The sequence below is a fragment of the Festucalex cinctus genome, chromosome 1 (assembly GCF_051991245.1).
Source record: "Festucalex cinctus isolate MCC-2025b chromosome 1, RoL_Fcin_1.0, whole genome shotgun sequence".
Taxonomy (NCBI): Eukaryota; Metazoa; Chordata; class Actinopteri; order Syngnathiformes; family Syngnathidae; genus Festucalex; species Festucalex cinctus.
In genome coordinates, this window is record NC_135411.1 from 63142523 (window position 1) to 63168928 (window position 26406).

Here is a 26406-nt window from a genome sequence, read left to right on the forward strand (position 1 = left end):
AAATTTCTTTGTGTAAAGAAAAAGCATTAAAACTGTTGGCAAACATCTCGTGAACGTTTGTGACTTTAACAAACTGACGAGAAATCCACATTTGCTACCTTCGCAAATATTCGCAAACTTTCGTAAACTCAGTGTGATACATGCTTAAAGTTAAACGTTGGTATAATGTGCCAAATTTCCATAATTTCGTGAAAATGCTTGTTATATTCAGGAAATTACGGTATGTCGAGTACCGTACTTGCAGACCTCCACACTCAGAGACGTAAAGACTGACAACAAATGAAGGCATTACCTTTACGAGAAGTTGTGTCAATATTAGGGTGAGACAGACTTTTGTAGACATGATGACTTTCTTATTTAGCTTGGCAACTTTAGAAGTCAGAATTTGCCCTGTGCTGATTATGCCAAGGTGCATGCAAGCTAAATGGTACATTTCCCTATAATGTTTTGCTGCCATACATGCATGTACAAATTATCAGAATTTAAATTAAATACATGAAGAATTACTTTTAATCAGTTTGTATTTTCACTGCATGCGAATTTGAACTGAAAGCCACATTCTCAGGCATTTTTTTTATTAAATGTTCCCACTGTCTCCTCTCATTTTCTGTTTCTGCAGTATTATTCTTGCGCTGCATGCCCAGACTGGTCACATGTTGATGCTGTAACTGAACTAGACACATTTTTATAATGGATTGGCCCCTTAACATATCACTCATGGCATGCTCCATTACCAAGGGATATATGAGGGAGCACCTTCAAGGCTTTCCCATGCAACGTAGTTTTTTTTTTTTTTTTTTTAAATGATTTGCCTTCTTGTCACTTTGCGTTTGAATCACACTCTTGATACCATGCTAAACAATATTCTGATGATGCCTAATATTGTTATAGTTAAAAATAAATAAATTAATTAATTTAAAAAAAAACATCTACAACATGTATGCATCTTTCTTTAGCCTAACATTTTGGCAAATTCTTGTAAACTTAGCCACTGTCTGGGACAATAGAACATCACCCCACTCCTCACTGCAGGCAAAAATGTGCAGCCAGTAAATCACACAGCAAGAGGCATGGATACTGGCTGAGTTGTCTGTGTTTTCATTTTTCCTAGATTTCACTCAGCAATTTCTTCTAGTTTAATGTCATTCTTGCATTGTAAACTTGAAAGTTGATGCTCATCTGCCACATATGGTCTTAGCCATTTTTTTTTCATGGTCTATTATGCTCAAGTGGTGGAGCAAAGTAAAATAATCTGAAGAAATATGGATAAAGAAGATAAAGATACTTTGCTAACTTGCTCCCAGCTGGTCACTGGCTTCAGTTTGGCCTTGGTGGAATGGGGCAGATGTTCAAATCACCTCAGTATTAGCCTTCAACCAGCGTGCTACAAAGTTTGATTTATCGAGGAGATCTCTGTGTATAATGGAAAAATATGTTGCTTTTCCTTTGCTATTAAGATCATATGAAAACTGTAGAAACGTGACAAAATGGCTTCAGTGGCCTTGCCAACTTCAAAGTTGCTATAATCAGTCTGGTGGTTGAGGTGGTTTCTCGAATGTCTGAGGGCTATTTTCTAATGGACGGAATTCCTGATTGCTGTCCTTGCACTTTTCTTGAACGGCTCTGAAGTTTCAGACTCCCAATTGGCTTCCCTGCTGCCACTGTCTTCCTGTGTTGCCCAGTCCATTGGTTTGCTCTCCAGCTTCTGTTTTCAGTTGTAATTCAGCCGTATATGATCCTATATAGGTATAATTTGAGTGTTCATTTCCTGCAACGTGGCTTGCAGAAGACTGCATATGCTTTTATTGTAGAGTGCAGCTTTTCTTCAGCATGGCTGATGGTAGCTCATTGTGTGGGCCTGGCCATACTCCCTCCACCTGTCACTTAGACAATTAGTCCTGACACTGTAGACATACATCTCATGGATCCTTTCAATTTCAAAATAACAATGCTGCTTGCATTATGATCTGCCATAAAACAAGGAAAAACCATGACATTTTGGTCTATCTGTTTAAAGGGTTTAAAGTCAAGCCAATTTTTTCTATGTTCTATGCAGCCCCACTAGTCCAACCATGGTATTGTGATTAATATTGTTGGTGGAATATAAATTAAGCAACAAAATCCAAATCCACCCATTTTATCCATCTTAGGGGGCGGCCATTTTGCCACTTGCTGTCATCTGAAAATAACATCACAGTTGCTCAGGAACTGACCAATCACCTAGGCTCACCTCGTCATGTGACCTCTGCAAGCTGAGACATGATTGGTCGTTATCTGAGCCCTGAGCAACTTATACTTATCAGAAAGCTGTGTATAGATTAATGGGGGCACATATTGTTGGAAAGGAAGTGTTTGGGTTGACTTCCCCTTTAAATGGAATGTATTTTCACTGGAACTATGCACAACCCAGAATCATAATTTCACAGTCCTTCAGTTATGATGAGTTTACATTATATTCCTAGTGGCAGACGCTTTTGAAATAGTGTGCTGAATGACTTGGGCCATTTTTGGCTCCATGTTCAAGTTTGTCAGGTCTTGAGTTTTCACATCCTTGATTCGGCCATGGTCTTCCACTAATGTCATAATGTCAACGTGTTCCCTCCTGGCCTATCACGTTCGAATGAGGGCCTTCAAGTTTTTCACATTCTGTCAAGGCTTTCTTGGTTGAAATGTGGATGCTCGGGAATGTATGAGCACGTGTATGACCAGGGCGGACTTGAAGCTCCTTTGCTGGGTCGGCTTTATATCCCCTGTTGAGTTGGCGTCAGAGCACTTTCATCCTGGGAGCATTAGGTCATTGCCTGGGAGGAGCATACTCTCAATAAATATTTCATAATATTAGTTTACTGCCAACAAATTAATTCAGTAATGCAGCCCTCGTACCAAAACAGGCAAAAAAAAAGTGCACACTGCAGTGTGTTCCCATTTACATTGCAACAAAAATAGTCTATGGCAATATTTAACAATGAATAATTTCAAGTTATGTTCAAGTTGTGTATAAATGGCAAATCAGGGTTTTTCCTGGCTCAAACTGAGGCAGCTGTGATGACTGATAGCATTATGCGCCGCCCTCCTGCAGCCATTTTATGATCAGAGACTAGAAATGAGAAATGATACGAATACAAAGTTGCCATTAATTTTTTTCCATTTTTTAAAGTACAATCATTAAAAATTAATCCACTAGTACATATTAAATTGCAAATATAGTTCAGTGCTGATGGAAAACACTATTATGTTTGTTGTATATACTGTGTTTTTATGACTTTGGCGATGGCTGGAGCGCGCCACCTCTGCCTCGCAACCAGGAAAAGGGCGTGCACAACGGTTGCTCCATGATCTGTTTCTTCTTCGGTACATTAAAGTTTTTTTTGTTGTTTTTTTTTCTAATTTAAAGAGAGCTGTTTCTTCTTCGGTTGGTGCTTCAGGTCTTTCCGGTGCACTGCTGTTGATATAGCGCCTCCATAATGGCGCAACACTGCAACTGCAGTTCCTGCCGAGCTCAATCAACACAGCTGGAGTGCTTTGTTGAGCGATATGAGTGGCTCAGGCTGGAGGTGAGGAGCAAATTAAGAGGAGGTGGCCACCTCTGAATTTTGTACACAGGAAAAACCCTGCAAATGACAAGTGAGAATATGACAAATTAGGTTTGCTCAATAGTATCTTAGTTAAGCTTTTGTAAAAATATGTAAACGAAAGCAAATATTAAATTAAGATGGCATCAAAATGTAACTTAAATATTTGAAACCAAATAGACATGTTCGTCACAACAGCACAAACTGACTGAATACAAATTCAGTTAATTCTCTGCAGAAAGAAATGTAGGTTATTTTGATCGACATCAGTCTTGTCAAACCCGTATCACTCTCAGGCTACAGACATGAACCCACATGTTGCTATTAAATTAGGGTGGCAAAACGCCCTCTTTTGCCTGGAAGCGGACATTTCTGTTTTTCATTTTTTATGGATTCATGAAAATGTCCTTTATTTTCATTATACGGCAAATAGGAGGTGGAGTGCACCAAGTTACCGAGAGTAGTAGACTACTGGCTGCTCCCAACTTGATCATGAGGGTTGTCGGAAAAAAAAAGAGAGGCAGGTTTTGCCTGAATGTGTTATTTATAGTTATACAGTATAGCGAAAGGTGATGTGGCAGCGGTTCACTTTACTGACAATGTGCCTAAATTAGTCTCTTTTGAGTTGGCTGGTGTTCTGTGTTATGCTGGATGACATGTCACAATTTACATAGCTGAGTCAGCTATTGCCATCCAGCCGACACACAAACATAAGCCAGATCAGATCTTGACATTATGATTCCAAATAAAATGTACTGCTTGATGTCAGTTTACAGTAGTGGGATAGAGAAACTAAAATCTGCCACCTGTTACCTTATCTGCCACCCCTTTTGCTCCCCTCTCACAGAATCCAAGTGGTGCATGTTTACATCTGCAGACAATCTTCTACGTGCCTGGTAAAAATTTGTTAGATAGATGGCTTAGGATTGAACAAGCCCGTGTGCTTGAGCACGTGCATGGCTGTGTGTTCAGGCCGACTGGAAGCAATGTATACCAGATGTTGCAGAAATGAGTGGCTTTCTATGGAACGTCACACATTCCCAGGGATGTTTGCGGAAAGAAATTCTTCCTCATCTGTCGAGCATGTTCTGCACCCCCCCTTCAACGGCAAGAGGTTATGCGTCTAGTTTAACTTTGCTTTTCTGTTAATATATTCTCCGCCTGTCTTTCAATGTAGCTGTTGAACTTAACCTTTTAGTGTATGTCTGCACGACACGCAGTCAGTCAATATTTCTTTAATTTTTTTAATGCATCAAAAAGATGGCACATGCACCTCCGTCTATTTCTTGGTGAGCCAAAAAAAAATATGTCAACCTCATATAATGCCAGGTGATCTATATTTGTGTGTGTGTCTGAGTATGTGCGGAATGGGATGGAGCGGTAGATAAATATGCAGACTGCAGTCTGGCGCTATAGGTGTGCCCTTGTCTATTTGTGTGAATAAAGTCTGAATACTCCCACCTGCACATGAGTCGAGCCAAAGAAAAAAAAAAAGTGCACGTAGAATCAAATCACGGAGCTAGACCTCACATCAGGCGTCTTGTGTCGTTGAGGCAGAATTGTGAAATGGACTCGTGTGAAATCATGATGCTCGTCACATCACACAGTCTTGATGTAATATGTTTGTATTATTATAAAATAAATAGCTGTCAAAAAATTGATAATAGCTAAATTTTTGAATGTTTTTGTAATGTAATTCTTTTTGGGTTTAAATATCAAACAGCATTTGCTCCACGCTGCATCCAGAACAACTTTCTATTTTAACTGCCGCATGTACTAATCCCATTTGGTACAAGGCCGCACAGAGCGGCTTGACAAAAAATATTTTATTGATCATCAGAGTCTGAAAATTTTTATTTTCAAAATCGCTTGTCTATCCCTCCGTTCATAAGTCAAATTGCCCGTCTCAGCCATGTGATATTGTAGTAAAAAAGTAGGCCCGCCGCACAAGCTGACAAAAAAAAAAGCAGTTAAAAACAAAACAAAAAAAAAACACGAAGAGAGCTTCTTTGGAAATGGGGAAAAGGCCAAATGATGAGACAGAAATGAGAGCGTACAACTTGCAAGAAAACAAACAGCATTTAACTCACACTATCAGCAGTCCTACTTAAAATATGGGTTTATTGCTACAGGTGATTATCACGCAGGTGACAGGCTTGCAAATGAGTCAAAGAAACCTTCCAAACTGCCACACAAAGCACTGAATACCTTGCTTCCATTTCCCAAGTCCTGTCTCTTTGAAGTAGGATTTTAACAATGAGGCTAACCAAAACAAAATTGCAAAGTCGTCTGCTCATCAGCCATGCGCATATAGATTGAGACATACCCCAAGATCGGACCATATAATAAATAAAGTGCATGGCTCCCGCTAATTAAAACAACTACATTCAATCTAATGATGAATTAAAATGATGTATTTTAGTTTTTATTTGTTGCTGTATTTCTCTGTCGAACTTTTGATTAATGAAAAACTGGTTCTTCACGCGGTGGTATCATACGTCGTAGTCCAGTGGTGAGTAGGGATGTAACGATATCCAAACATCACGATACGATATCACGATATGAAGGTCACAATATGTTAATTATCACGATATTGTGGGGAAGTTGGTGATACAAAAAGAGGTCACAATAGTGTAAAAAAAAAAAAAAAAAAGTCAATATTGTGCTTTTGTACATAACAGCAATGCTTATAAACAACCTTCAATCTCTAATAAAACTTAATATTGAGGCAATTACTTGTACAAGCACACATTGAGTTCCTCCACATATTGACTCGGTTCACAAGCATAATTACGTTCCCCTTCATCTAACCATTAGCGTGGATTTTAAATATATAAAGGCCAAAAGATGCCTTGTGAAAATTAAACTGCACAAAACCTAGCCACCAGAGGGTGCTAGAACTGCACAAATGGAAATTAACCAGACTTTTTTAACACATGCTGCTTTTTATATCGTGACATGACGATGATGATATATTGTTGCAGTTTTAATATCACGATATTGCCGTTACCGTTACATATTTGTCACTACAGTATGTCCGCTCTAAAAGGTCACCGCTCACCACTGCGTCATACTAAAGTTAATTTTCTGCCAGGTAGCAGAAGCATCTGTTGTGGAAGTGCAGGTGTTTATTTATTTATGTGGATAATGATTCATTGGGGCAGTGCACCTCAGAGTGGAGGCCAGTACTTGAGGAAGTGCAGTCATTTACGCTCTGTTCACACTTTACATTTGCTTTGGTTAAAACAAACTGTAGTCCTCTTAGTGTGGTTTGTTTGGACAAGTGTGAATGCTATCATTCGCACCCTGGTGTGAACCAAACAAGCTGAGTTGAGTCTTGGTGAGGCACTTTCAAAATAGATTTTAGAATGTTTCCGTGATCTTGGCAGGTCAAAATAAGATGACAGACCTGTTTAATAGAACATTTTCTTATGCGTTTCATCAAGTAATACATCCAAATAATGGCCCAAAACGTTGGGATTCGTATTTATTTATTTAGTTTTTTAAGTTAATGGTCTTCGCTCCAATGAATTTGAAAAGTCTATTCATGGTGCTGTACGGGATGTGACATCATATAATATTGTGTGTAACATTGCTTTGGAAAGGCCGTCTTGTTGCTATCGTGAATAATATTTAGTGCAAGGAAATAAATCTCAATCATGCCCTCAAATGTTATCAGCTCTTTGCTCTTTACAGCACAAAATCCCATTAGTTTTCCGGACCAAACCCATTCATCATTCGAACAGAAACTAAGCTTGACTCACTGCCCGTAGCTGTTAATCCAGATGCCCAGGTGGTGACGGAGCTTCCTCATCCGTACACACGCGCGTGCACGCTCGCGTACACGCACACATGCACACTTCCATCATCACATGTTCCGCCTTCATTTTCCGAGGAGTCATTGATTTGCGTCAATAGCCCAAGTTCATGGTGACGTTAGCCATTGAAGTCCCTTTATTTTTGGGGGGCATTATGCCAATCTTGTCTGTGTGGTTCTGTTTTCCTGAAGTCTATAAATGTAATTGAAAATATTTTTGACTCATTTTATTGTCGTTAACTGTGATTGGCTGGCGACCATTCCAGTATGTAGCGCGCCTCTTACAAGTGAGCTGGGATAGGCTGTTTTTCAACTCACAATTTGAGTTTGCCCTTTATCAACGATGACGTTTTTAGAGCAACTATGAACACTTCCAGTACACAAGTTACTCACTGGGGATTTTACCAATTCAATTGTTATTCTTCAAACCCTGTTGTTAGTGTTAGAATATTACCAAAAAACTCAACAATTGGCTTTGTCGTTTGATACATTGGACTTTAGTAATTAATACGCAACCCTCCCTTTTTTCTTTTCAGTACTCTGTGCCAAAAACCTCGTCAAGAAGGACTTCTTCCGTAAGTATGAACCAAACACGTTTTTTTGTTTTTTTTTCCCCTCACAGTGTATTGGGTGTTTGTTTTTAACTGTACTGTCAAGGTATTTTGAGATGAGCAAATGTGGGTCATGCTGGTCTGATAAAATTCCTGCTGTCAGATTGTAGCAGACATTAGCATGCCATTGGCACAGATGTGAATGATTTACAACAAATGATTCCTTGGAATCGAGAGGGTTGTCTGCTCCCTCATGTATCACACAAAAACAAGTGTTACATTTGTTTTATTTTTGACTGTGTCTTGTAAGCAAGGGGAGGGAAAAATATCCCTTTATCCTGGGAAATTTTGCATGTGTTGTTTTGTTTTGGTGTGTTTAGGTCAGGCTGTCATGGTGAATGCGCATGTCATGGTCTAGTGCTCACTCAGGTGGTTTCTGTGGTGCCCATTCCTGCCATTCCAATGCTCCAGAGCTGAGCAAACATTGTGTTTGCTGGAATCGGGAGAGAGCAGCACTGAGCCCATTGATAAGACTGACAAATGTGTCATTACTTGCACTGTGACTGCGTGTCCTGCTTTTTCATCATTCATGTCATCGAGGGACATTTAACTCATTTGCTCCCAATAACGTGTAAATCCGTTTTTTTTTCAATGTTGTAAGTGTCCCAAAGACGTATTTATACATTTTTGTTGTTGTTGTTTTTTATGCTAGAGACTTTTTTATGCCTCTCAACTGCAAAGAACGGTTGCAGAAATTGTAGTTATTACACAAACGGCCAGCAGGTGGCAGCAGAGCAAAGGAGATCAACCAGGGCCATCTAGGAAAAAAAGCTAAATTACTTACAATTTTAAATAGATTTGTGAAAACTGATGAAACTTAGGTCTCTTCTAATGCTAATTGCTGCAAAACGGAAACAGATAGAAACATACTTTTTTTTTCTGATGAAAGAAGAGACTTTAATCTTTCTTTTGGTAGGTTCCATGCTTTTATAGAACACAATATTCTGTGGGCCATGCAAAATCAGTCAAAATCCAGTAAAACAGCCGGGAGCGAACAAGATTGCTTATGTGAAAATGGCTGGGAGTGAATGAGTTAAATGACGGAAAAATAACTTTGGCTCCTCCTCCTGTGATGTCAAGCAAAAATTGTTTCTTACATTGGTGTGGTAATCAGTGCACAAATAAGAATATGAAATCAAATTATATATGTCCTCGGGTCCCTTGTACGGCACTGTATAATTAATCTATGTTTAATATTAAATAGTTTGGCACCTTCAAAGCTGAGCACATTTGTTTCTCTGGTTGACTTCGAATTTCCTCTAATTAAAAAAAAAAAAAAAAAAGGTAATAATACATAAATAAATGTATTGACAATGTTTTATGTTAGAACATACAGCATACAACTTTTGCGCTTGTTTCAACAATATACAAGATATGTCACAACAGTTCCAGGACTGGTCACAAAAGATGTTTGGACCCCAAAATACAAAAGTGCAAGTTTCCACTTGAATGTAGACCGGACGATCAAACAGCACATCTGCATAGAGATCCTGTTTCATTCCGTGCACAAGAAAAGGCGACATGGTGTTGTGGCAGGACAATTTGTGGCTGCTTCACCATGACAACGGGCCTGCTCACAATTCGCGTTGTGCCGATACCGATACCAGTACTGGGAGGGGCTCCGATACTGCATTAAAGCACTGGCATCGGTCTTGGCGAGTACTAACAAATAATGGACCGATGCCATTTACCGATACTAGTATGGGAATTTGAACGAAGCACACACTCACTGATGTACGGTGCATGCACAAAGGTTTTTAAGCAGTGCCTGACAAAGATAGTAATAATTTTACACCCAAGTGAGTATGCAGTTGTTAAGAATAAGAAACAAACAAACTTGTTTTTCCAAACAGCATGGTTTCGGTACGGTATCGGACTCGGTATCAGGAGCCAGAAAGTATTGTTGGAACAACATTACTCATACTGCCTTGAGCGTCCACTTCCTGGCCGAGAAGATCGACATACAGACAACCCATATACTTTATGCCATGTTTATTTTATTTTATTTTATTTTTTTACCTAACTAATAACTGAAGGAACAGAAAGCTTGAAGATAAACCAAATGAAGTACTCAGTTTAATGTGGTGGCATTTTCTCTTCCTGTAGGCCTCCCTGATCCTTTTGCTAAGGTGGTCGTGGATGGTTCAGGGCAATGCCACTCGACAGATACTGTGAGGAATACACTTGACCCCAAATGGAATCAACACTATGACCTGTGAGTTACTTACTGTGTTTGAATGTTCCCGACCCAAATGAAGCTGTAATTTGATGACGAATGAAAGTGTAATACTGTGTATCCCTGTTTAACCTTAGCAAATGTCAGGATTGAAACAGTACCAGCTGTAAAAGCTCACACTTTTCGAGACACACATATGACATGACCTGTCAATGCGAGCAAACGGTCTAAAAATGTCCCTTGGAGCAGTAATTCATATACAGAAATAGACTGTAGTAGTATTTTCTTCCAATGACTGGAACACGTGCATGTCCAGTACATTTACCCTCATCTCCTTTTCCAAAGATGGCTTGTCCTGTGAAAGTAACCTGGAAAAAATAGACAGAGTGCCTGAGTGAATGTGAGTTTCCAATGTTTATCCAATCGACGATCATAGCCAACTATAGAAGAAGCGCAACGAAGTTTGTTTGGTTGCTCGGGATACCGACTCTCTCTTTTTAAGTTGCCGATGTATTATCTGTTCATGTCACATTTGACTTTGGCAGGAGTCGTGTGTGTGTATTTACATTTTAAGTATTTGATGGAGACAGACTCAATCTTAGAATTAATCCCTTGGGATTTGCTGTGAATGTTATAAATTAGGTTGAATATACATGCTCTTAACTCTTAGATTTAATCGCAATTTAATGGAGGAGCGGTTTTATTTGACGGATCAACCCAACAAGCTCTCTGACCTTAAATTATACTCCACCTGTTGTCCTACTGCAGTCTGTCATAAACCGACTGGCACAGTTCAATCTGGCATAAGTACACCTTGTAGTCTTGTTGTATAACTGTCAGTCCCTACAGCTGCGAGTTAACTCAAATCAGTAATTCACAACAAGTTGTAATCTGTCACTAATGTAGTATTTCATCATAATTGCAAATAAATGTGTTAAAACAGTTTTAGGCCATAAATATAAAACAAAGAAATGAAAAACTGCAAGTATTGCAGTAATACAGAACTGTACAGTAGGCCGCTGTGCAGATTAGATGACACGTAGTGCATCATGTGCCATTCATAACCTCATAAAACTTGGGACTATCATCTAGAGAGGACTCCATACAAGCGAATGAGGTTAGTGCGTTAGGTGCCTGCGACCAGGAGAGGTGACGCTGAGTCAATATGAACTATTTAGTAGGGCTAGGTATTGCCGCGAACCTCACGATACGATAAGTATCACGATACAGGGGTCACGATACGATACGATGCGTATCGCGATATATATGTATCCCAATACATGATCTTCAAGGCGATATGTATCCCGATATTTTACATTAATTTACTTACATTTTATAATAACAGTCATATGTATACCTAAAGGATATGTTTATTATGCTGGATGACAAACATGTTTTTGTTAGTAGCTCTTCTGATTTACCACCAAGCAGCATGCCTCATCTAAATGTGTACACACTGCAGAGCAAGGAGCAGTTTTCACAGACACACCGGGAAAAATTATTAATAGGCATGAGCTGATATGAATAAAAATATCAAAGTATTAACATTACAGCTCTAAAATGTGCTTATTTGAAATATTTGGGGAAATAAAAACATTTTTTTCATGTACCACATTTTTTTTTTTTTTTAACAAAATATAGGAACATTGGTACAATGAGACACGTGCCATGTTAAGTTTATAAGTAAATAAATGTTAATATTCTTCCTCTGCTTTAATTTTTCTTAGCAAGACACAGTGTCCAATCACTGGTGAGCTATTTTTGCATTAACTGAAGGCAATTAACTTCAAAGACGCTGCTGGTTTTTATTTTTTAGGTACAATGCAAGCTGCAAAGGCAAAAGTTAACGAGCAATATCGATTCTGATGCCTGCGTATTGATACGAGTATTGTAATGAGGCCCGCAACGATATATTGCCGTATCGATTTTTTGAGCACACCCATACTATTTAGTGTTCTAAAAACAACTAGATGACCTCAGCAATGGGAAGATGAGCTGCATCCATGCAGACAGCATTATTGTGTAATACTATGAGATAATGCAGTTTTTTTCCATGGTTATGTTGTGCCGGTATTTGTTATCGTTTTTAGACATTTTGATGCTGTTATTTAACATGTCAGATACAATTCAAAGGATGTCATAACAACACTGTTGTTAAAAACAACAAACATAGCAAATCTTAAAAGACCTTTCAAAAGGTTTGGCATGATCCTACAGTATAACATCAGTATACAATTGATTTATATTTTTTGAAAACGACAATTGGCAGGCATTACAACCATGTACAACAAGACATACTGTAACATTTGTATGTTTTCCTCCTTAGCTGTTCATCTCTTTTTAGCATAATATAATTGTATTTTTGCATGGACGACTGTGCATGTTACTGGGCAGAGTCGTCTTAAAAGATCATAGCCAGGCTAATTGATTTCAAAGATATGGCGGGTGTTGTAGATGACAAGACTTTACAGTACTTTTCCCTCCCACCACGTCTGTCTGACCTCGCCGCACTCTCACATCGCACCCCAGACAGGCATTTGGCATTGACTCAAAATGTCCAGACGTCTTACTCACAGACCATTGTTTCATATCCCTTTTGGTAACTGCTATGATAATTACAGTGGGATCCCCTTGTGTCAGTTCTCCAGAGTTGTATTTAGAAGGACCAAGTCCACCCAAAGTACATGTGTCAAAACATGTGGCCATGTTTTAATCACATTCATAGCGTCACCTGTTATAAAGTGGCTTGAGGGATGCTAATACAAATTAGACACTACAGTATATGGAAAGACATTTGTGATGTGCTGCTTTGACTTTCTTTTTTTAACCTTTTAATAAGAAACAAACAAAACCAACTTGTGTCTGTGAGCGTATCATGAATATTCATGTAACTTTATTTCTCTCAGATACATTGGGAAATCAGATTCTATCACTATCAGTGTGTGGAACCACAAGAAGATTCACAAGAAACAAGGGGCTGGCTTCCTGGGATGCATTCGCCTTTTGTCCAATGCTATCAACCGCCTTAAAGACACGGGCTGTAAGTCATACTCAACCTTCATTTGCACTGTGCCATTTAAAAAGTATATTGTTATCATTGGAAGACCACTCAAAAAGACCAGCATAATGGCAATGATGTCTTATTGTTGGAATTTAAAATGACCATAAACTTGTGAAAGTACAAGCAATGGCCATATGTGCTCTATGTTGAAGACACAAAATATTTTTGGTAATGTCATTCATTTGTGCTACACAGCAAATTCCTTCTTGCACCCTCACCAATGAACCCACTCCATTATTAGCTCATCAGGGCTGCGGGAGTGCGGTGCTAAAATAAGTCTATAGCGGTTAAGGACGTAGTTGTCATTACCACTAAAGTCAAATAACAACCACAGGTTAAATGCTACATAGGGTAGTCTCATGTCTCACTTATTAGGTCAGACACAAACCAGACAAGGGTGTAAGTGGGGTCACCTTCAAACCACATCACCCTGTCATTGCACTAAAAATGTAAAAACATGACAGTAATGGTGTTTTCCTTCATTCGCTCCTCTATGAGAAATTTTAGGTAATTCTGCTCTCCAAGCACCAGCCCTTCCCAAACTGAGAAAACAAGCTTTTGGCACTTTATGATGTCATAAGGTGCAGACCCACCCCCGCACTGCCTCTGCGGACTAAACGCACGCCCACTTTCTCTGAGACCTTCATGGGATAGTGACAAAAGTAGCTTTAGCATTATCCTTCACATTTGTAATGCCAAAGTGCAAAGACAATTGGCTGTCTTAGTGGTTCTGGCTGACACTTGTGTAAACTACAAGTAAAACTTTTGCACTGCTGAACCTTACTAAACGAATAGTATAGTGGTTAGTGCGCTCGCTCAGTAAACAGCAAGTCCCTGGTTCGAAACCCTCTTTTTCTCTCTCCTCCCCTCCTCCACGATTCCTTGCGGCAAGGAGCTGTTTTGTTTCAGATGTTTATTGAAGAATTGGCTTGCGTCATGTTGCGTGGCGGGACTCAGTGCTCAAACGCAGAGTTACAATAGCAAACTGCAATCGGCTAGCGGGGGGTGTGGCAATCACACGGGGAGAGGCGGGGTTTTACTGAACCCGGCGTTTTACTTCCGCTTTAGAAAACTAACCAGCAAAACTCTAAAAATTTCATTAAAAATTAAGTAAGTTTTAATCATATGGCTATAGTTAACTTTTGGAAGGGCTTAAAATAACTATATTCATGTTTTATGAAATTATTTTATTTGCCTTTGAATTGTTTTGTCTAAGAAATGTGCTCCACAAATACGCTTGTCTTGCTTCGCCTAACGAAAGTCTGCTAGCTATGCTAAATTATAATTTAATAGACGGGCTAACGCAAATTGTATAGATGGTAATTAATAAACCTTCAAACAATTGCTACTTACCCAAATTTTATTGTACCCTGTACAATGAAAATATAGATTATAATTCAAATTCTTAAACACACATTAAGCAGCAACACTGTGGGAACAACAAATAACACTGTTGGGAGTAGATTATGATTTAAAATAAATTAAAAATAAATAAATAAGAGTGACAACCACATTATGGCGGTGTTTGACTGTAGTCTCCAGCTTCAATTGAAGATTTGTTTTCCTGGAGTGACAGATGAAACCTGAATCTTGTGCCGCAGCTGTGAGTGCTTTTACCTCTGCATTTCCTTCTCCTGGCCTCACCCTCACCCCTCAGTGTCCCCCATGAGTTTCCTCCACAGACGTGCAACATCGAAAGAGACAACAAGAGTGTGCCTTTGGGGACTAGCCTCTCTCCATATCTGTCTGCTGATCCAGACAACCGCTCATTTCACGCAGACATGTATCATAGTACAACTTAAGACTAGCTCCATTGTCGTTTGTCTTTTGCTGTCCATGCATTTAAATGAATGGTAGGTTTGTCCCATCTGTCCGCCCTATACTGAGCATTGGCTTCAACTCAACATTTGTGTCTAACTCTAATTGTGTAGCGTCTTGGCTCGTCCTTTTACACTTGTGTATAATTGCAAAGGGTTCTGTACTACTTGCCTTTGTTTATAAGGCTGCCCATGTACTTAAATGAAATGCAGCAATGTGAGTGAGCACATTCCTGCAGACATCTATGTGTGTTTTGTGTTTGTGTCTCTGTGGCTGCTGACCTCCCGCCAGCCTTGTAATGGTTTGACCATTGCCTGTTTTGGTCCCTGTTTAGTCTAGACAGACATCCTGGGCTGATCTGCATGACATCCAGACAACAGAGAAGAGATAGTGGCCATTTACATGTCTGCAGGCAACATGGGCTTTTTGTTTGTTTGTTTTCTTCCTCCCTGATGTGTCTGTTTGTCTGTCTGTCTGTCTGTATCTCTCTCTTTCGCTCTCGCTCTCTCTCTCTCGCTTGCTCTCTGTCTCTCTTTCTCTTTCAAATTCCAGTCTTTAAGAACTTCAGACAGTTTCCAGACTTGGCAATAGTTCATGTCCATTCTAAGACAGAGCGGAATAGGGCAGGCTTTGTACTGACATTTGTCAAATGTTTGAGCTTTGCATTTTCATTGAAGCCTGCTCTGGCGATATTCGGACAGATTTTACAGCCTGTGGCCATTGCATGGATCTGTTCAGGGACACCCTCTCTCAATATGTGGCCTGCAAACAGCTGTAGAGAACAGTTATCATAAGCATATGCGCCAGTCACTGAGGTAGTGGGAGCTGGTGCAGAAGAATATGACTTCCCCAATGAGAAGAATGTGTCCCACTTGTTCATTTATTGTTGTTTACACAGACGTAGCTGTATGAAATTGATGAAGCGTCTGTTCTCCCATCTGATCTTTCCAACTCAGTTCTCATTTCCTGTTTGTCTCTCCACTTTTTTTTTGTTGCATCTGTATTCCCCCACAGACCAGAGACTAGACTTGAACAAGCTGAGTCCAAATGACAGTGACACAGTCAGAGGCCAGATCGTGGGTATGTTCACAAGGACACACAAGGATCACATTTCCTCAAGCAATAATCGCTTGGACAGGAAATTATGAACCAGTTAAAAAAAAAAAAAAAATCTTATTGATGAGTGTTCCAGTTGTTTATCACCTGCGCTGTATATTACATCATCGTCTAAAAACAGTGGTGTCCAAACTACGGCCCGGGGCCATTTGTGGCCCGCCTTTTTTTTTTTTTTTTTTAAGTGGCCCCCGCGGGATATAGTAAGTCACATCTGCTACTCATACATCTGTTTTATAAACTGAGGTCTGCAGGTGTTAGATGTTTCCGCCTACCAACACACCCGATACTAAAGATCAAAATCGTTTCAGGCATGCTGATCAGCTGATTATATAACTTAGGTGTGAAACATCTAAAACCTGCAGGATTCGGACCTCAATGACCAGAATTGGTGAACCCTGCTGGAGACCTTTTGTAAATGTGCAAATGAACTACTTCTCTTCAGAACACTTTAGTGAATAAAGTTAATGAATTTTTACAAGCAAAATGGGTTGATCTACTTTCTGCTCTGTGTAAAGGTCCAAATAGTCAAAATATCACATGAAAGACTCCCAAGAAACTGCTTTAAAACAGATTGATTGTCCTTTCCTTCCGAATGTCGGGATGGGATTCGGCAGCTGTTCAGCGCAGGGTCTGACATTTTCTGATGAGTTACAGCCAGGGTCTCGACAATCCCCAAACCTTGTAAAATCCTAAACTAATTTGCCTTATAGAAAGCTGTCCAAGTAGCAGTTTAAAAAAAACAAAAAAAAAACACTGTAATATATAAACAATTTGTGATTTTTTTTTTTTGGCTGATTTTGCTGTGCTTGATCAGTTAAAGTAAAAAAAATAAAATAAATAAATAAATAAAAAATCAAAATGGCCCTAGCATCCTATTTTTCTATATTTGGCCCTCGGAGAATAAAGTTTGGACACCCCTGTTCTGAACTGTGTTGAATTTCGAAACAGCAGACCATACACCAAAATATATGGCTCTACTCTGTGCCAATAGAACATTACTAGTCTTCCTTTATCATGTTTTGTATAGTAATTCGAGTGTGTGCATCTGTCTGCCATGTGTTCCTTCAGTGAGCTTGCAATCCAGAGACCGGATCGGCACAGGAGGCCCAGTAGTGGACTGCAGTCGACTGTTTGACAATGATCTTCCAGACGGGTGAGTCTGTTGGGTCTAATCTCTTATCATCTGAGGGGGAGCTATTGTAGATGGTGTTGCAGGTCGTAAACAACACATATCACTATATGAAAATTTAGACAGCGCCACGAGGCAGATCACTGCTGAGTCCTGTGGTCATGTAACTATGTCCGCTCACTGCTGTGCATGTGTATATACCCGTATGTTTGTGATGGCAGCTGGGAGGAGAGGAGAACTGCATCTGGACGAATCCAGTACTTGAACCACATCACACGCACCACACAGTGGGAGAGGCCGACCAGGTGAGTCCGCTATGCAGAAACGCAACAAAAGACCTCATCACCAATCATACAATATTCAATCTGGCGAACCGTGAACAAGAACTATTGTGTCTCTCAGACCTGCATCAGAGTACTCAAGCCCTGGGCGGCCACTTAGCTGCATCGTGGATGAGAACACGCCAATTAGCACGAACGGTGCCACGCCTACCACAGCTTTGCCACCAAATGACGGTGACCAGCGGGCCCAGGAGAGGCGCGTTCGCTCCCAGAGGCACCGCAACTACATGAGCAGAACACACCTGCACACGCCGCCAGACCTCCCGGAGGGCTATGGTTAGTGGCCTCACAATTAGAAGTGCAACAATTAATCTAATGGGAATCATTAAGGCTACGTTCACACTGCGGGTCTTAATGCTCAATTCTGATTTTCTGTGGAAAGCCAATTTTTTTTGAGTAAGCGTTCACATTACCTGTTAATTGCGACACCAGTCTGTCTGCTGTGTCAATGTTTATGCGTTCGCAAAGTGAGCTGCATGCACAGAAGAAGATACGTCACTCACAACGTTGTTTGCCGAAGTGGTCCAGCATGTCAAAGTCTGTCGTCGGGGCTTATATTTTTGCCATCTCATATCGACAGAGAAGTGATACGGGAGGAGGTAGAAATAATATTTTGTGAAAATGAGGGAAGCATGTTCGAACTCATCATCTCACGGAGACTCCTTTTTTTTCGCTGTGAAATGCAGACTATCTCTGTGTTTAGTCAGGCCAACTTTACTAATTATTTTCCTGTCATGTTGCAGACAAAACCAGTAACCCTGCACTGTCAGTTTGAAAGAAAAGGGGCAGGAATTTAAATAAATAAATAAATGTTGAACCATTTAGCAGCAGCGTTATTATGCAAAACATTATGCAGACATTGGTTTGTCCTGTTTTCTCTTGTAAAAAGCATAAAATGTCTAGACATTTGTAACATGATTGGGGTGATGATGAAGCGCTCTCTCATTCTATATATTCTTATGCTCCGGTATTTCTTTTGCACTTCTACACTCCATGATGAATCCCGTCATCACTGTAATTATATTGCGCTAATTGCTGCGCTCCTCCCTACTGAACACTGGGCTCAGTAAAGCAGCTAGTCTGAGGCCTCATTCAGTCCACAAGCTCTCTGTGATGCCGTAGCCCCACACAAGGAGCCTGTAATACTGGCTCCGTTTTAGACAATCTAATTGAATTGATCTAGCTGTTAAAGTCTGGCTGCTGCCATTTGCCCCCCTCCCCACCTCTTTCTCTTTTCTGCACGCACTCAAACAATCAGACACATTCATGTCAAAAGTAAACACACACACACACACCAGCTGCAGTCCTCCACACATGTTTGGGAGTTTTGTTTATTCTCACAGGATTTTTCTTCACCGGCGTTTTGGAACCAGAGCTGTAGAAGAATATCTTGTCTCAGATTTAGGAGGCTTCTATCCTCTCTCGGTTCTCCCTCCTCCCTCTGGCCTTCATTTCTTTCTTTCTTTTCCCTTTTTTTTTAGGTGATACTTTTAAAATCTGTCAGCAGATCTGATTCTTCTCATGTTAGCACACACACACCAAGAATTGTCACTTCAAATTCATATGTGTAAAACGGGGTGATAATCCGAAGAGTTAGCAGGACCTTGAAAAACACATTCTGGCAGGCTGAGCTATTCAAAAAAGAAAAAAGAAAAAAAAAAAAAAAAAGCCCTCTCCTTCCTCTCTGATATTTACTACATTGTAAATCTCCAATGAGTCTTGAATTGAACTCATTTTGTATTGAAATTATTTCATTACATCTCATGTTGACTTGACCCAGTTTTTTAAATCATTTTACAGAACAGAGGACCACGCAACAAGGCCAAGTGTACTTCCTTCACACTCAAACAGGTGTCAGCACATGGCACGACCCCAGAGTACCAAGGTATGTGACCTCCAGGATTTGTGACATCATCACGACAGCGCATGACATAATGAAAGTGTTGTGGAAATATGCACTGCTTTTCCACCTCATCACAAACCTTATGATTTTATATCTGGCACTGATGTACAATATGTTAATTATATATGTGTGTATGTAACTGTATATCTGTATGTATTAGTGCTGCCAAAGTTAAAGCGTTGATTAATTGATTAATCACAAAAATTAACGCATTAATCACACTATTAATTTTGACCGCAGATGACCCTTTAGCTTGACAGCGGATGGTCACGTTAAAGGTAGCATAGGTTGTGTTTGAGCAATAAACATAACTGCATGCATTTGATTTGATCTGATCTTTATTCATCTCGCACAAGTACAATAAATATTAAGAAGAAAATAAAGCTCATACAAAGTGTTCTGCTCGAGAAGGGGCAGAAGAGCTAAAGCGTTACAGTAAAGCATTTAATAAATGTTTGCATATGACATTCAGAATATTTTTTCTAGTCAAAATATTGGAGTCATTTTTTCCCATTTTAAATTATGCAAGTAATTACCTGGTTGGAAAAAGAGGATGAGAGCATGCAGTGGATCAAAAAAAAATGTGGAAGACATCCTCATAACATTAATTGTAGAAAGAATTAACACATAACAGGTGCTCTTCAAATTCGGTGTGCAAAACATGTTGATAAAAAAGCCTTCTTAATTGATTAGTCATGATTCATCACAATTTTAAGATAATTAAGTTAATCTGATTAAAATTGTAAATATTTGACAGCTCTAATATGCTGTATGTGTATATGTACTGTATGTATATGTATAAGGTATGTTTAACTCATTCAATCCCAAAAACGTGTTTATACGTTTTATGTTTTTTGTTTTTGTTTTTTGTTTTTTTTTAAATGCAAGAGCATACAGAAGGCTTTGATGCAGATTCTGACATGAAGAGGTGGCTTAAAGCAATGGTAGTTATTGCGCTCGGCAGGTGGCAGTAGAGTATAAGAGATCAGCCAGGGCCATGTTGCGGCAAGCTCTTTTTGTCAGTGTTTTTACCAGGAATGTGAATATGGACGAAACTTAGCCATATTCTAATGCTAATTGCTGTAAAATGGAAACCGATACAAAGACACTTTTTTTTCCCTGATGAAAACAGCCTCAAATCTTTCTTGTGGTTCCATATTTTTATAGCAATAGAACAGAATATTCTGTGGGCCTTGCAAAATCAGTCAAAATCCAACAAAACAGCTGGGAGCAAAGGGATTTGCTTCAGTGAAAATGGCTGGGATTGAATGAGTTAATGTGCTCTATCTACATGTGTACTGTATGTATGAAGTAGAAATAATATACTGTATTGTATTTGTTTGTTTGTTTCCTCTGATACATGCCAGAGATCTTAGCAATGTGAACTGTGAGGAACTAGGTCCGCTACCTCCTGGATGGGAGATACGAAACACTGCCACAGGGAGAGTCTACTTTGTGGACCACAACAACCGAACCACACAGTTCACCGACCCGCGCCTCTCTGCCAACCTGCATCGAGTCCTTAAGTGAGTTGGGACCTTTTGTAGTATATTGTCATGAAATAATTAAATAGGATAAGCAAAGGATTTTTTTTAATGTGCTTTTGTTTTATTTCCTGGACTCAATTGTCTTTGTTTTGCATTTACAGTCCAAGCCCAAATGGCTCACGAGGAGGCATTGAAAGTCAGAATGTGAGGTAAGATTTGTTTTTCATTCCAGGAAGCCCCTGTTGCACACAGCTACACATTTATTTCCACTTTTTCCTCACATGCTTCAAGCCTTGTAGAGTTTCGGCTTGTTTGAGCATTTTAGTACACTATTCATCACGTAGCTGCTGTTGGCTAGACATCTGACGGGAGAATGGGTGACGAGGACTATAGCTTACATCCAGGAAATATCATATGAATGTAATGCCCAAGCCCGTTAATGAATTGTGTGTTTTGAGTCAATCTGTGGAGGTTTATGCTTCGGTTTATGTATCTGCGCATGGTCCAAGCCTTTGAGCATGGTCCAAACACATGTTCAGAATGTCTTTGTCTATGCAGCTGTTCAAACACCTACTGTGCTCTTAATGGCCATAGAGTTACCCATAGGCCTTTGCTTCACGAAGATGGAGCTGTGGACGGACGGGCCTCCTCTGCCTGACCTCATTCCTCCTCTGTGCAGGGAGATCTGGTTTCTTCTTTTCACATTCACATGGATCAAATATGCTGGCATTCTCGACTCGTTTTTCTTTTTCTCATCTGTGGCCCACTGTAAAGTCTTAAAAACTTATCTTAGCACGCCACTTTTTTTTTTTTTTTCCTTAAGATGCTTTTTCAGAAACAAGATTATGTAGGAAAATTGTTTTGGTTATTCCGGTGAATTACAATGCCTTTAGGTGGGTGAGGGCACAGCAGTTGCGGTTGGTTACCTTTTTTCCCCATTGTGAATGTTTTTGGTTTAAAAAAAAAAGAAGAAAAAAAAGAAAGAAAAAGATTTCACTGTTTACATATTTTTATAAGTAATAGAATTGTGCAGTTGAATACCACAAGGTTATCGCATTCTTGCTTACTATTTGTAATATGTTGAACTGCCAAATCACGGATTTGTATCTGACTACTTAAAGACTTTTTAGTATGCTTGATGCAAATGTTAGAAATGTTATGATGTTCAGAAATATGTGGCTATCTGGAAAAGATATCAAGCATCGTGGAGTTCCGTCACGACATCTGCCTTTTATCAAATCAGGGATTTCACCCCCTCTGTTCCATCATACCACAAAAATGTTTGATATACTGTCCGAGTCTGTCAAATTTATCATTTCTTTAATGCTGATTTTTATTTCATCGAGACTTTGTCTGAACATCCAGCAAGCACTTTTTGCGACAGCATGGATGGTCAGGGTCACTTTTCAGTAACTGAATCCTTGATTTCAGACCTGTTTTGAATATCCCGCGACATGAGTTAAGTCATACTGTAAAACGTGCGTTCATTTTGCTGATGTGTGGCAGCAGTGAATGTCTGTAGGTTACAGAGTTCTGCTCACGAAAGAAAGGTGAACTCTGCTGCATTTTGTTTGTGATGATGAGAATGTAGGGGAGGGATATTTTATGGGTGAAAGTGCAGGGGGAGATGCTTTGTGCCTGTTCTCATCCTTCCCCTCCCACCCTCCGACTTGTCTGCTGGATTTGGATGCTGTCAGGCGGGTGCCCTTCCTACTTCCCATCCCTCCCTCAGAGTCTAGTCTGCAGGAAATAAAGGGATTGAAGAGGAGTTCCTGAGAGTCCTTTGGGGCCCTGTGGCTTTCTGGGCTAACAGGAAGTGATTGGAAAGCCTAACACGATTCCACTTGGCAGACACTACAAACTAAGCAAAGTTGTCAATGTGATTATAGACAATGCAGGCCATTAGAAGGATACTTGAGAGCAATTGTGGTCTAATTTAACCTCTGTCAACTGCAGCTTGCCTGAGTCTGCTGCCTGTTTTGCCTCTGCCTTTGTTTGTCCTTTCATAAAAGTTGGTCTTTTCTCAGATTAACTGACTTGAACTTCTATTAAAATACTTTTTTCTTTTTACTACTTTCGTAATCGCAATAGGTACGTGTGCTTCCTCCATTCCCTTCGCTTTGCTTCTGTTTCCGTCCCAGCTCACAGCTCAGCTTGCCTGCTGAGAATTTTTAATGCAGAAGAATTATTTTATCAAATGGATTATTACCGTTGGTCCACAGCTAAACTTAGGCTTGGGGAAAGCATTTTGTTGTTTTTGCTGTAGCTTTGTCTCCATTGTATAGTGGGTGCTTTTATATTCTTGCATATGTTTAATGTAATAGCTTGTTTATATTTAACATATTCAAAAATAATTTTCTGTATTACACCACTTTGTGTCCATCTATCTAAAGTCAGCCATATTGACATGATAAAAACAAACAAACAATGAAAGAAATAATTACATATGTCCATTATAGTATTGCAGAAACAACCAGTTGTTTCCTTATAGTACCACATCTTGTTTCAACATGCAATTAATGTTGCCATATATCAAAGATGTCCCTAAAATGTATTTGAAATACTTGCTTGTGTGGGAATAGAAAAATATTGACAAAAAGGGAAAAAACTATTACCGGTATATGTTTGTGCATGTCTTACATTTATCCCAGTCCCCTCTGTCTGTTGCTAAAATTATATCTAAAATGTGGATTGGATGACCAACAATACACAAGCGTAAAAGCTTATATTTATTCTTTAGCTATTCTGAGTAGAATATTGATAACCTGAGGCCTAGTTAATTATTATATGTGTATCTTATTTTCTGATCTTTCCCATCTTTTTTTATGTTTTTATTTTTATTTTTTTGCCCATCAGTCGTCAGAACCAGTTGAAGGATCAGGTCCAGCAGGCTCTGGTGTCCACAGGTCAGCTCCCAGAGGAGGCTGAGTGTCTCACAGTGCCCAAGTACAAGCGAGACTTAGTCCAGAAGCTCAAGATCCTTCGACAGGAACTGTCTCAGCAGCAACCGCAGGCTGGGCATTGTCGCATCGAGGTGTCCCGTGAGGAAATATTTGAGGTGAGGAAAGGGTAACATAAATAAAGTATCACAACATCTATGTCTCTCCGAGGTACCCCAATTAATTGTTAGAAAGAAACAGTAGTAAACTTTGACTATTATTAGCTTTGTTGAACAAACTGCCGAATTCTTGTAGTTATGAGCTATTTCTGGGTCGATGGTTTTGTGTTGTGAGCCAGAATTCAAGTTTTTTTTTAGCACGCTTCAATTAGACCACCGCTAAAGTAAGGTAGAAAAAAACATTAAAGCCCTTGTATGTGGGAAAGGAGAGCACAAAACAGTGCTGTTTTTCTTAATAAGAAACATAACAAAAATGTTATGAGGAGGCTGAAATACATTCATGGCATTTCAGTTCCTCTAAATGGGGTAAATTGATTTGAACTTACTTTAAATAAGGGTCTGCGAGGCAGACAACACAAGATCTGCTGTTAGTTAACTGTTCCAAGTTATTTTTAGATTCACTCAAGCAATGTGAATGTGAACCTTTTATCTCTATTTCTTGTGTACTCCCATAAACATTGCCCCCTGGCAGTTTGACAGTGAGACACGCACATGTGGAAGCTTTTCTGTTTCCAATCCAAAGCAGACCTCTCCCTCATGTTAGGGGAGTGTTTCTGCTTCTGCGAGGTGCAGGGAGGGCCTTTATCAGCGCAACAACACCTGCAGCAGACTGCACGACCCTCATAAAATATGCAACGGAATGTGCTGGAACAGCCATGTCTGTTAATCTGAAGGAAGACATTTTTGTTGGCTGATCTCACTGTGAGAGAGAGAGAGACAGACAGACAGGCGGTAGGGCAAAGGATGCCTTCAGGTTGTGCGAGACTCCAAACCATCTGAAGCATTAACTCAAGACTGAATGGGGCAAGCGTGAGCCCGTGGGCTGTCCCAGCCTTCTAAATGTGCACTTTTTGCTGTAGATAAGACCTTCCCTTTTCCCCTCACAGCACCTCTAAGTTGTCTGCCTCATCTGAAAGGGAAGGGTGGAACGTGGTGGTGAAAGAGGCTGTGTTATTATAGCCTTATGACTGCGTTTATTATAACTGGCCCTAATCCACTTTTAATGAACCCTGCCCTTAATACGCAAGCAGTCTGCACATGGGATGAACCCTTCTTGAGCTGGAGAATGACAGCAATGAACCAGAATCAATTGGTCTGAACTAGGGAAGGGGCACACTGCAGCATTTCACTTTCATTTTTTTGTACTGTGTAATGTAACATTTTCATATCTAACTCTTGTTAAAAGGTAGCGTGCATCGCTATTTCTGCTATACACAATTTAATGGCAGTAATTTTACATTGCAAATAGGGTTGAACAATGAATCAAATTCAAATGAGCATCGCAGTGTAGTGGAATGCAGTTTTTAAATTGAAAAAGATGGAATTTGAATGGGGGAAAAACTGCTTCATTCACTGCCATTGTTTCATGAAACATGAAAAGTTAAATTAAGCCACAGATTTGTTTGCATTATTGTTGATTTGTGACATAATGATTTATTTTATAATCCATTCATTTTGTGAATTTGTCAAAGTGAATTCTTCAAATACTGCAAGACGGTGTTTAGTAAATTAACTTACTGTTTAATTGAAGTATATAAATGCACTGTCGTACTGCACTGCAGGAATCCTATCGACAAGTGATGAAGATGAGGCCAAAGGACTTATGGAAAAGGCTAATGGTGAAGTTTCGTGGAGAAGAAGGACTTGATTATGGAGGAGTGGCCAGGTAGGGAAGTGCATTACCGACGGTGCCTTGCCGCAAATAGCGAACAATCGAAAGTAATTGACACCACCTCCAAACGGTTAATGCTTTGATTTAGATGCCACAAGTTGCTTGTAATAATAATATCATAATAATAATAATAATAATAAATAAACAATAATAAATAAAATCTGCAAAAAGGTTCATTTGAGATTGCTGAACTGTTGATATGCATGAGGTCATTGTACAGTACAGTAATTTGGTCAACTTTTTTTTTTTGTCTCTCTGTCTAGGGAGTGGCTCTATCTGCTATCACATGAGATGTTGAACCCGTACTATGGCCTGTTCCAGTACTCGCGTGATGACATCTACACGCTGCAGATTAACCCGGACTCTGCAGTCAACCCTGTGAGTCATGCACAATGCAGCAATCAGATGTGATGGCAGCGCAACCGATTCAAACCAAAGGCATTCTACTCCTAGTTTCCTAATCTTGTTTACTTCATTTCAGCTTTCTAGAGAATAAATCATTTGGAAAACAAATAGTAGTTTTGAGATTCCATTTGTTTTTAACTTGTTTTATTTTAAAGTACATGTATTTGCAAAATATTAATA

The 26406-nt window shown here is 39.6% G+C and overlaps 1 protein-coding gene across 2 annotated transcripts in view; it reads left to right on the top strand.

Annotated features, from left to right (window-relative positions):
* smurf2 (SMAD specific E3 ubiquitin protein ligase 2) overlaps positions 1–26406 on the top strand; it is a 55759-nt gene that overhangs the window by 25328 nt on the left and 4025 nt on the right. The window contains exons 2-14 of one of the 2 annotated variants that reach the window (XM_077500993.1): positions 7926–7964; positions 10107–10215; positions 13083–13216; positions 16070–16135; positions 17240–17324; positions 17522–17605; positions 17703–17917; positions 19442–19526; positions 20912–21070; positions 21193–21240; positions 23888–24089; positions 25712–25815; positions 26085–26199. In XM_077500993.1, coding sequence (XP_077357119.1) covers positions 7926–7964; positions 10107–10215; positions 13083–13216; positions 16070–16135; positions 17240–17324; positions 17522–17605; positions 17703–17917; positions 19442–19526; positions 20912–21070; positions 21193–21240; positions 23888–24089; positions 25712–25815; positions 26085–26199 — 1445 coding nt within the window. The remainder of the gene's footprint in view (positions 1–7925; positions 7965–10106; positions 10216–13082; positions 13217–16069; positions 16136–17239; positions 17325–17521; positions 17606–17702; positions 17918–19441; positions 19527–20911; positions 21071–21192; positions 21241–23887; positions 24090–25711; positions 25816–26084; positions 26200–26406) is intronic. The other variant, XM_077501003.1, reaches the window with a different exon arrangement.